Genomic DNA, 13,048 nt, shown 5'->3' with positions numbered 1-13,048 from the left:
ATCAGCTGCAGGGATGAGATGGGGAAAAAAGCAGAAGCGCTTCTATTTTTAACTCCCAGCATGTTAATGAGGCTCCGGCTAAAATTGCTTGCTGCATGATTAGGCATCCGTGGAGCAAAGAGAAAACAGGCCAAGCAAAGGCGGACGGGAGAACAATGGCCAGCACTTTGGAACTGATCGTGGAAGGGCGAAACTAGCACTCTCTTCTTCTTGCTATCATCGATAGTGGCATACTGTATATACTCGAGTATAAGCCGACCCGAATATAAGCTGAGGCATCTAATTTTACCACCAAAAAAACTGGGAAAACATTGACTCCAGTATAAGCCAAGGGTGGTACATTTCAGAAATAAAAATAGATACCAATAAAATTACATTACCGTATATGCTCGAGTATAAGCCGACCCGAATATAAGCCGAGGCATCTAATTTTACCACCAAAAAAACTGGGAAAACAATGACTCCAGTACAAGCCGAGACCGGTAATTTTTAGAAATAAAAATAGATACCAATAAAATTACATTACCGTATATACTCGAGTATAAGCCGACCCGAATACAAGCCGAGGCACCTAATTTTACCACCAAAAAAACTGGGAAAACATTGACTCCAGTATAAGCCGAGACCGGTAAATTTCAGAAATAAAAATAAATACCATTAAAATTACATTAATTGAGGCATCAGTAGATTAAATGTCTTTGAATATCTATATAAAGCTCAAATTTAAGATAAGACTGTCCAACTCTGATTAAATCATGATTCTCATCTTCTTCAATGTGAATGTGCTTATGTATCCTTTTAATGATAATCGAGTAAAATAATACATGTCATAATAATACTAAATGCATACAAAATATTATTTTGTAATACAATATAATACTAATAGTGCAATATAATAATATTAATTATAAGCAGGATATAAATGTAATAAATAAATAATTATACTTCAATATTAATTCCAATACAGAATTTAAGGTATGGTACAGTATAGCACAGCAAGTTAAAAGCACTGAGCTGCTGAACTTGTGGACCAAAAGGTCACAGGTTCGAATCCGGGGAGCGGGAGTGAGCTCCCGCTGTTAGCCCCAGCTTCTGCCAACCTAGCAGTTCGAAAACATGCCAGTGTGAGTAGATCAATAGGTACCCCTTCGGCGGGAAGGTAACGGCTCTGCATGCAGTCATGCCACCTACATGAACTTGGAGGTGTCTATGGACAATAAATACAGGAAAATAGATATTTACATACAATGATAGAGAAAAATAATAAATGTAATAATACCAATAATAATAGAGAAAAATAATAAATGTACCATATATTCTCAAGTATAAGCTGACCCAAATATAAGCCAACCAGGACTCTCACCCGAGTATAAGCCGAGGGGGCTTTTTCAGTCTTAAAAAAAGGGCTGAAAAACTAGGCTTATACTCGAGTATATACAGTATACAGTAGAAGCTACAGCTGCCCATTTAAAATGGATTTATATCTGAATAATATCCCAATAGCAGTCTGGCTTCTGAATGCCATTTGCAGCCATTGATGTCAGCTTCAGACCAATGAGGAAAGTGGGAGGAAGAAAGAGAACCGGGGCATTTTAGCAACAGCTATTCAGAAAGTGCTATTATAGGGATTTCATAGTTTCCTGGACAAGGAAGAGTAATCGCATTGGACGGTTCCTGTCTTTGCAACTTGTCAACATCTCCTTTGGGGCTTGTTGTCCGCACACTCCTTCTTTCACCAGCATTGCAAAGAAAAGCGTGCTTCTCAAATTGCAGAAGCCACCGCAAGGCAATAATGGAGGTCTCAGCCTCATTCTGGAGCTGAGATCGGTCAAGGAGACGGAAGAATCCTTGAGGAATTCCCTCGCGGTGCCAAGACACAGCGTTGCCAGCAATGACAAGATTTCTTCATGCTAACACATCCGTATTAGCATCCCATTCCAAAATGGATGTGTTGGTGTTACAGTAGAGTCTCACTTATCCAACATAAACGGGCCGGCAGAAGCTTGGATAAGCGAATATCTTGGATAATAAGGAGGGATTAAGGAAAAGCCTATTAAACATCAAATTAGGTTATGATTGTACAAATTAAGCACCAAAATATCATGTATTACAACAAATTTGATGGAAAAAGTGGTTTAATACGCAGTAATGTTATGTTGTAATTACTGTATTTACGAATTTAGCACCAAAATATCACGATATATTGAAAACATTGACTACAAAAATGGCTTGGATAATCCAGAAGCTTGGATAAGCGAGTGTTGGATAAGTGAGACTCTACTGTATATATCATTTGCTGTGTCATACTGTGTATTTATGTGAATAAATAATAATGATAATGATAATATTATTATCATTATTATTATTTATTATATTATATATATTATATTATTTATTATATCATCGACTTGTGATTTTGTGATATGAAATCCAGCATATCTATCTTGTTTGCTGTGTCATAATAAAATAATAATAATAATAATAATAATAATAATAATAATAATACATCACACAGTCCTAGACACTTGGGAAGTGTTCGGCTTGTGATTTTGTGATACGAAATCCAGCATATCTATCTTGTTTGCTGTGTCATACAATGAATAATAATAATAATAATAACAACAACAACAACAACTACTTTATTTTATACCCCACCACCATCTCCCCGAAAGGATTCGGGGTGGCTTACATATAGAATAGAAATTCCAACATACATACCAACATAAAAGTATCAATCCATTACAGCAAAAACCACCAATAAAATAAAATAAAAACATCATAAAATAAACAATCTGTATAAAACTCAATTGCACATAAAAAAGCAGCAGCATAAAGACTCCATCAGACCGTGTTCTAGAAGAACCAATGACCATATTTATCACAATGGTGCTCACTATAACCTGAAATGTTATTGAAGGGAGTGCTTTTGGTGGCTCCTCAGCACTGTGGTTTGTAGCTGTTTGTGGAAGTGGGAGGCTGTCTGTGGAAGTGGTTACCCCAGCCACATACACACATACTTATTTTCACTTTTATTATGTGTATAGATGTCTGCCTCCCAAAACTTGGTTTTGGTGCAAAACTCAACATTTTGTGCAAAAAAACCCACTTCGTGTGTTTGCGTAGATACATGAGTGTATAATAGTGAACCCGATTTCATCCTGATGTATGCAGACGATCTAGTGCTCATCTCCCTCTCTCGGTTGGGTCTTAAAAATCTAGAAAGGTGAAGCTATCCGGAGGTGCGACACTGGCTATGGTTACACAATATGTTTTCAAGTTGGCATGCTTAGTGTTGGCCATTGGTTTGTTGTTGTGCAGGAAGAAGTGTTGAGTGTCTTTTCCAACTGCCTTCTCACTGGAGGAGCATCTCCCAAAGCCATTTGTAAAGAAGTGTGTTTTTATTTTTATTTACAGATGCCAGGTTTAACTGTGTTTTAAAAAGGGTTAATATTTCAGTTACTCTGCTCTCATGAGTGGTTGCCATGGAGAAGGGGGCGGAGCCAACTGGGTTAGCTGAAGAGAGAGCAGAATTTGGAGGGAAACTCAATCAGTAAGTCTGTGGTCAGAGAAGCATAGGGAAGGTTAGTTTTTAGAGTCAGTGCCCTTATGAAGTACCGGGAAACTGATTCTGGTTGAGGGATCAGGGTGGCTCAAATGTTTGATTTTTGAGTCAATTTTAAAATAAGTTTGGTGACTTATTTTAATGTAGTCTGTTTCCAGATAAGGAACAGATAGTCTGTGACTGCAGGTTTTAGGCAGTGGAGAAAGAAGTGACATTTTAGGAAGTTTGAATCACCTCATTCTGTTATTGCAACTGTTAAGGAAAGTGCCTCTAAGTGAGAATTGTAACTATCAAGCTTGTGCCTCAATAAACGTGTTATTGTTTTTTTCCTTCAAACATCTCAGTCTCTGTCATATATACACACATTAAGAGCAAACAAGAAGGAAGAAAAATAAAGATTTAAAAGTCTCCTCTCTACGTAGCCAGTGGCTAAATCTTCCAATAGTGGTGGCAAGAGTTGATAATCCCCTTTACATCTGATGGCAGCGTTTAAAAATAAAAAAAAACATCTTTAATAACTGGTGGCAGCGGATATAACAATAATAATATAATCTATAATTTAATAACATCATCCATCTCCACATCTTTGCAATTGGTATAAGAGGTGAGATTTTTTAAAAGATTTCTCCTCCTGCCTGACATCTTTACACCATTGAGTAGGCAAAGACATTCAGACAGTATCTGGCTGTATTACCGTTCAACAACGTCCTACCAAGAGAGCCTAAGGGTGACAGAAATGCAACTGTATGGGTATGGTGGCAAAGGCCCCATCCACGCTGCCATATAATGCAGTTCCATAATGCCATTTAACTGCATTGACCTGCATTATAGGAACCTCCACTGCCGTATTCTGCAAATGCACTGTTATTTTGGCTCTGTGAGAAAAAAGTACCATTGACTGAGCTTTAGACTTCGCCCAGTCAATGCACCTGGTACATTGGGTTACCATCCAAGGGCACAGGCCCAGGAGGTTTGTGGCAAAGATGTCAACGGTGGATAATCATTGTTTTTGAGAGACATGTCTGAAATTCCAACTTCAGTTTCAAGGTTCTTGTTGCAGAAAGAAAATAGCTGCTGATTTTGTCTCTCTCTGTATGTATGTCTCTGAATTGGGCGGAGGGTGGAGATGCCTTTCTCTTTGCCCAAGAGGACTTCCTTCCTAACCGTTTTGCATTCTGTTTCCTTTCTCTTCAAGCTGATCAGTGGCGGTTCTATTGTAAGCGCCGAGGCAGTATGGGATCACGTCACCATGGCCAACCGGGAGTTGGCGTTTAAAGCAGGAGACGTCATCAAGGTCCTGGATGCCTCCAACAAGGACTGGTGGTGGGGACAGATCGACGACGAGGAGGGATGGTTCCCCGCCAGCTTCGTAAGAGTGAGTATCTCTCTCGTTGCCGCACTCCTTTGCTCTCCCAAGGCGTGGTTCGTGCATCCGTGGACCTCGCTTAGGGTCTTGTATTGCACTAACAGGGCTTCATTTCCCCCCTGAAGTGTAACGAAGCATTTGTAAAAATATCTAGCGTAAGATCCTGATTCAGAATCCCAGCTAATAATAATAATAATAACTTGGGAAGTGTCCGACATGTGATCCAGTACAACAGCCAGCAGAATGTCTGCTATGGACTCAACTTGTTGTGTTTCAAATAATAATAATAATAATAATAATAATAATTATTATTATTATTATTATTATTATTATTATTATTATTATTATTCAAAGACTCTGGCAGAAACTAATACAGGTGGTCCCAGTGGTGATGGGCACATTGGGTGCCGTGCCAAAAGATCTCAGCCGGCATTTGGAAGCAATAGACATTGACAAAATTACGATCTGCCAGCTGCAAAAGGCCACCCTGCTGGGATCTGCGCGCATCATCCGAAAATACATCACACAGTCCTAGACACTTGGGAAGTGTTCGACTTGTGATTTTGTGATATGAAATCCAGCATATCTATCTTGTTTGCTGTGTCATAATAAAATAATAATAATAATAATAATAATAATAATAATAATAATAACAGCAACAACAACCACCTGCTTTGATTGAAGTCAAAAATCAGAAACTCCTCAAAGCACAGCAGACAAAAAACCAGTACAAGAAAACCGCACTACAAACTAGAGCTGACAGCTGGCACAACAAAACATTGCATGGAAAGTTCCTTGACAAAATTGAAAGAAAAGCTGACAAGGAGAAGACCTGGCTCTGGCTCACAAATGGGACCCTGAAGAAGGAGACAGAAGGCCTGATCCTTGCAGCCCAGGAGCAAGACATCAGGACAAAGGCCATTCAGGCCAAGATCGAAAAATCAGCTGATGACCCAAAATGCAGACTGTGCAAGGAAGCCGACGAAACCATTGATCATATCCTCAGCTGCTATAAGAAAATTGCACAGACAGATTACAAACAGAGACACAACTACCTATGTGGTCCAAATGATTCATTGGAACTTATGCCTCAACGACCACCTCCCAGCAGCAAAGAACTGGTGGGTTCACAAACCTGCAAAAGTATTGGAAAATGAGCATGCAAAGATACTGTGGGACTTCCGAATCCAAACTGACAAAGTTATGGAAAACAACATACCAGACATACCAGTTGTGGAAAGGAAAAAGGGTTGGATCATTGATGTCACCATCCCAGGTGACAGTCGCATTGACGAAAAACAACAGGAAAAACTCAGCTGTGATCAGGACCTTAAGATTGAACTTCAAAGACTCTGGCAGAAACCAGTACAGGTGGTCCCGGTGGTGATGGGCACATTGGGTGCCGTGCCAAAAGATCTCAGCCGGCATTTGGAAACAATAGACATTGACAAAATTACGATCTGCCCAACTGCAAAAGGCCACTCTACTGAGATCTGCACTCATCATCCGAAAATACATCACACAGTCCTAGACACTTGGGAAGTGTTCGACTTGTGGTTTTGTGATACAAAATCCAGCATTTCTAGTCTATGAAGGTTCGCAATGCTGAGCTTCGGGTTGCCATTGGAATTATGGAGAGGGAGAAACTGAGATAAAGGCTTCAATCCGCCATGACGGCATGCATCTCTGGAGCTCCAAGGAGGATGTCCTGTACGGTTTTAAGTGGGCTTTTCGACCCGGGCGCAACTCCGCCAAGCGCATCTCCTCCGCTTGAGCGGCCTGCTTGCTCAGCCCTTCTTGACGGCTGGCTTTAGACAACATGGCAGCAGAACAGACAAATCGGGGGTGACACTCTCTTGTCCTGCTCCCGTAGTCAATGTCATCTTCACTTGGAGAAGATACTGCTTCAGCGCTCTTTTCCACGTCCTCCTCAAGACCACGGGTGACACGGTGCCAAGCATTGTGTGGAATCAGAGGTCTTATTCCGCCATTTAAACACACACAAACACACTAGGGATGGGTTCAACTTGCAAGGAAAGGTTTCCCCGAAATGTTAGGACAAGTAAATAGTAGGCATGTCCGATTGATGAAAAAAATGTTTCAATTCTCGTTTCTAAAGTAAGGGGCGCTGGCGCTTCGATATAGAAAGTATTTCCGATTTTTTTCGCCCAAAAATTTCGGATATTTCTGAAAATTTGTAATGATTCTAAATGTTTCTAAAGTGGCAGACGCGCATGCGCAATCGGCCAAAAAAAAAAAAAAGGAACCGGGGGGGGGGGGGACTTTACAGGACTCTCCCGCCCTCATTTCTTGAGCTATCCTCATCAACCCTAGCCCCCACCTTTGCGTCCATCGTGGAAGCTTCTGATTGGCCGGGGAGCGGCAGCCATGTTAGGCTAAGCTAAGCTCCCATTCTAGGTAGGTTGCAGAAACAAACAAAAAATTTAAAAAATATTTTTAAAAATATATTTTAAAAAATGTTTGGGGAAAAAAATTAACGAAACATTAAGAGACAATTAGAGAATGGGCCAACAATGGTTCGAATTACATTGCTGGTTGCGCTGTGAGACAATGTCTCGGAATGCGTATCAAAAAGCGAGAACAATCCGAAATAATTACGATATACGATTCAAAACGATTTTTTGGACATGTCTAGTAAATAGCTTCCGGGGATGATGGGACACCCTTGTTTGGAGACCTTGAAACAGAGATGGGACAATTGCTTCTCGTGCTGCACTCATGATGCACTGGCCAAGACATGTTTTGGTGACTTTTTTGGGGGGGTATTTGTTTCCCAAAATGACACCATTTTTTTCCTATCAGTTCTAGTTTTTGAAATACCGGCTGCATGTGGCCCCTGGGCCTTAGTTTGGGGACCCCTGACTTATAGTCTCCATTCTGTGGGGACAGGAGTTTTCATGGCCCATCTCCCGCTTTCTACTTGCATTGCAGTCGGACATAAAAAAGAACAGGATCTGACAGCCGTATTCTCTGCGCTTTGTTTCTGCTTCATCACCCAAGACCTTAAAACTGACTCGCTCTTCTGTACTTTCCTGGGAAAGGTACAAAGTGTGAGCAGTCCAGAGACGGAGGAGCCGCTTATGTAACTCGCCGGGAGGGGGAAAACAAAGTGCAAGGCTGGGAGGATTTCTTTTAAAAACCGGATTTGGCCTTGGTTTGGTGTTTTGCCAAAGTTTCTAGCTGTGCCCTATCTGCTGGAATATTAGAAACCAACTTCTCCAGAACCCAGAAATGCTCCTTTTGTGCAGACGCACATGGCTCTGGGCGTGAAACTGAAGACTTGGGTTAGGTTATTAAGGTTATCAAGGTTACTTGAATTGGGCCCGGAAAATAAACGGCAGCCAGTGGAGATCCTTAAACAGGGGCCGGGCTGTGGCGCAGGGTGGTTAGTAGCCATCTGCATTAAATCACTATGACCAAGACGTCATGAGTTCGAGGCCAGCCCATGTCGGAGTGAGCATCCGACCATTAAAATAAAAAATAGCCCCTGCTCGTTGTTGACCTAAGCCACCCGAAAAATAGTTGCATCTATCAAGTAGGAAATTTAGGTACCACTATGTGGGGAGGCAAATTTAACTAAATTTAAAAGGTAATGGGCTTTGGCGTAGGGTGGTTAGTAGCCAGCTGCAATAAATCACTATGACCAAGATGTCATGAGTTCGAGGCCAGCCCATGTCAGAGTGAGCATCCGACCATTAAAATACAAAATAGCCCCTGCTCGTTGTTGACCTAAGCCACCCGAAAAATAGTTGCATTTATCAAGTAGGAAATTTAGGTACCACTATGAGGGGAGGCAAATTTAACTAAATTTAAAAGGTAAAGGGCTGTGGCACAGGGTGGTTATTAGCCAGCTGCAATAAATCACTATGACCAATCCAGTCTAGAAGTAACTAAGGCATGGACCACCGTGGCCAGATCAGACTTCACGTTCTTTCTTTATATTGTTCTTTCATTGTTGTTGTTGTTTTTTGCACTACAAATAAGACATGTGCAGTGTGCATAGGAATTTGTTCGTATTTTTCTTTCCAAATGAAAATCCGGCCCCTCAACAGTCTGAATAATAATAATAATAATAATAATAATAATAATAATAATAATAATAATAATAATAATAATTTTATTCTTATATCCTTCCCCATCTGCTTAAAATGTTTGAGGACCCCGAATATACAGTAAGATCTCCGTATTTGTCAGGATTTGTTCCCAGCCGAAACCTCCAACATATCAATATTGAGGTAGAATTCAACATCACGTAAAAACCATCAAAGCCTGTTACAATTATTAACAAATAATTACGAACGAAATCCAAGTCCCGCCCGCTGTTTCCTCTGGAAAAGAAGCCCCTTTGTGTTCCCGTTTCTTGACCTTTTCGGCGCAGTCGTGAAAAGGACGTTGTTTCGAGAAAGTTACTCATCGGCTGGAAAAAAACGGAGAAAATACATAGTAGGAAAGGGAGGCTTGATGCAACCTTTGGCAAATTCAGAGGACAAAAACGTTCCGGAGGTTTTTAATAAAGGCAGCCTCAAGTGGCGTCAGACTTACCGTAAGTTTCAATGATGACAATTGAACACCTGTTGCTATACAATTGTGTGTTTTTCTGAGCTTCTTGCAACTTGGGCCCTGAATCCTAATGGAGACTATTTTGGCATTTTCCATGCCATTGAAAAACAACACTAATGTGCTTATTGATTTCAACATAATGTGTTTTTTCCTCCTTTGACTTAATTGTTGGAGATTTTCAGACCCATTTGGCTCTTGCAACATTTTCGAGTGGGAGAAAGCTTTAAAGAATGTGCTGTATCTATAGCACATTATTATTATTTTATTATGACATAGCAAACAAGATAGATATGCTGGACTCTACTGTAATAATAATATAAATACAACAACAATCATAACAACGATAATTACAGTAGAGTCTCACTTATCCAAGCCTTATTGTTGTATTTATATTATTACAATTTTGTTATTGTTATCGTTTTTATGATGATGATGATGATTATTATTATTATTATTTTAACTCTTTTAATTGACTTCTGCTGATTTGCATGTTTAATGTTATGTTGATATTTGTATGTTGTAGCTTTTAAATGGCATTGTCTTTATATGTTGTGGACAGTTTTGCATCCCAAGCAAGGGATAAAAGAAGAAATAATAATAATAATAAATAAAAAATAACAATAACAAAATCGTAATAATATAAATACAACAACAATCATAACAATGATAATTACAGTAGAGTCTCACTTATCCAAGCCTCGCTTACCCAAGGTTCTGGATTATCCAAGCCATATTGCATTTAGTATATAATTAATATTATTATATTGTATTATTATTAGTATTATTATTATATTGCATTACATTATAATATTAGTAATATTATTATATTGTATTATTATTAGTATTATCATTATATTGCATTACATTATAATATTAGTATCAATATTATGTCTATATACAATATATCATATTATTACCATAGCACAATATTATTACAGTAGAATCTCACTTATCCAAGACTCGCTTATCCAAGGTTCTGGATTATCCAAGCCATATTGCATTTAGTATATAATTAATATTATTATATTGTATTATTATTAGTATTATTATTATATTGCATTACATTATAATATTAGTAATATTATTATATTGTATTATTATTAGTATTATCATTATATTGCATTGCATTATAATATTAGTATCAATATTATGTGTATAAACAATATATCATATTATTACCATAGCACAATATTATTACAGTAGAATCTCACTTATCTAAGACTCGCTTACCCAAGGTTCTGGATTATCCAAGCCATATTGCATTTAATATATAATTAATATTATTATATTGTATTATTATTAGTATTATTATTATATTGCATTACATTATAATATTAGTAATATTATTATATTATATTATTATTATTAGTATTATCATTATATTGCATTACATTATAATATTAGTATCAATATTATGTGTATAAACAATATATTATATTCTTACCATAGCACAATATTATTACAGTAGAATCTTACTTATCTAAGACTCGCTTATCCAAGGTTCTGGATTATCTAATGCATTTTTGTAGTTAATATTTTCAATATATCTTGATATTTTGGTGCTAAATTCATAAATACAGTAATTACAACATAACATGACTGCGTATTGAACTACTTTTTCTGTCAAATTTGTTGTATAACGATGTTTTGGTGCTTCATTTGTAAAATCATTACCTAATTTGATGTTTAATAGGCTTTTCCTTAATCCCTCCTTATTATCCAAGATATTCACTTATCCAAGGTTCTGCCAGGCCCGTTTAGCTTGGATAAGTGAGACTCTACTGTAATACCAATAATATTAGAGAAAAATAATAAATGTACCATATATTCTCTGTAATATAAATACAATAATAATAACAGCAGGAGGGAGTCTCTCATTCTGTATCAGCAATGGGTTGTGGTTTGGTTTTTAGCCTGCCACTTTTGGACTCTCGCTTGCTGAGGTGTTCCTGCGAGTATCTCTGTAGATCTTAGGAAGCTATTTCTTGATTTAAGGCATTTTCTTGCTGGCTGATTTTTGAACAGAGGATGAACCAGAGATGTCACTGCCTTGTTCTTTTCATTATTGGCTGCTACTTCCCGGCGGATGTCAGGTTGTGCAATACCAGCTAAACAGTATAATTTATTCAACAGTGTAAGGCATAGACATCTTGTGATAAAGTGTCATGTCTCATTAAGAGGCACATCCACTGTTTTAACGTGGTGAGATGTATTCCACACTGGGCATGTGTACTCAACAGCAGAGTAGCAAAGCGCAAGAGCAGATCTCTTCCCTGTATCTGGTTGTGATTCCCAACTTGTGCCAGTCAGCTTTCGTATAATATTATTTCTAGCATCCACTTTTTGCTTGATAGCCAAGCAGTGCTTCTTGTAAATCAGAGCACGATCCAGAGCAACTGCTAGGTATTTTGGTGTGTCACAATGCTCCAGTGGGATTCCTTCCAAAGTCATCCTCAGAGCTCGAGATGTTTGTCTGTTTTTAAGGTGGAAAGCACACATCTGCATTTTAAATGGATTAGGAATCAGCTGGTTTTCCCTGTAACAGACAGTAAGAGCACCTAAAGCTTCGGAAAGCTTCTATTCAACTTCTTCAAAGCTCCCTGCTTGGGCGGTGATGGCACGATCATCAGCATAGATGAAACTCTCTGTCCCTTCTGGCAATGGCAAATAATAATAATAATAATAATAATAATAATAATAATAATAATAATAACTACTTTATTTTTATACCCCGCCCCATCTCCCCGAAGGGACTCGGGGCGGCTTACATGGGGCCTAGCCCGATAAAACAATCAAATATCAATGATAAAACATTAAAACAATTATACCAATAAAACCTCAATTATCAGTAAAGTAATTGATAAAATCGACATGAAGCATACAATATTAAAACAGGAGACTAATTCATAAAACCCAGTACAGAATGTGCCAGAATGGGGAAGGTATTTCACGATTGAAATGGACAATACAGTGCAAAATAACATAACAATACAGTGCAAAATAACATAACAATACAGTGCAAAATAACATAACAATACAGTGCAAAATAACATAACAATACAGTGCAAAATAACACAAATGGTCATTTGTGTAAATGTTGAACATTGGTGGAGCAAGCACGCTCCCCTGAGGGAGGCCGTTCTTCTGTCTTCGCCAAGGGATAAAAGAAGAAATAATAATATAAACAATAACAACAATAACAAAATCATAATATTCTAAATACAATAACAACAGCACCGGCATGGTAATAATATAATAATAATAATAATAATAATAATAATAATAATAATAATAATAATAATAATATCATCAATAGTAAAAAGGTAAAGGTTTCTTTTTCCTGATGTTAAGTCCAGTTGTGACCGACTCTGGGCGTTGGTGCTCATCTCCATTTCCAAGCCAAAGAGTCGGCGTTGTTCATAGACACCTCCAAGGTCATGTGGCTATAAGCAATGACTGCATGGAGCGCCGTTACCTTCCCGCCAGAGCGGTACCTATTGATCTACTCACATTTGCATGTTTTCGAACTGGTAGGTTGG

At 38.2% G+C, this 13,048-nt stretch overlaps 1 protein-coding gene across 4 annotated transcripts in view; it reads left to right on the top strand.

Moving 5' to 3' along the window:
- Positions 1 to 13,048, top strand: part of arhgef9 (Cdc42 guanine nucleotide exchange factor 9) — a 154,191-nt gene that overhangs the window by 90,033 nt on the left and 51,110 nt on the right. For 3 of the 4 annotated variants that reach the window (XM_062964104.1, XM_062964106.1, XM_062964105.1), the window contains exon 2: positions 4,758 to 4,937. In XM_062964104.1, the coding sequence (XP_062820174.1) occupies positions 4,758 to 4,937 (180 nt within the window). Of the gene's footprint in view, positions 1 to 4,757; positions 4,938 to 13,048 lie in introns of those variants that run through there. The other variant, XM_062964103.1, reaches the window with a different exon arrangement.

The sequence above is a fragment of the Anolis carolinensis genome, unplaced genomic scaffold (assembly GCF_035594765.1).
Source record: "Anolis carolinensis isolate JA03-04 unplaced genomic scaffold, rAnoCar3.1.pri scaffold_12, whole genome shotgun sequence".
NCBI lineage: Eukaryota > Metazoa > Chordata > Lepidosauria > Squamata > Dactyloidae > Anolis > Anolis carolinensis.
Note: the sequence above shows the minus strand (reverse complement) of the source record. Positions and strands in the feature narration are given on the sequence as shown.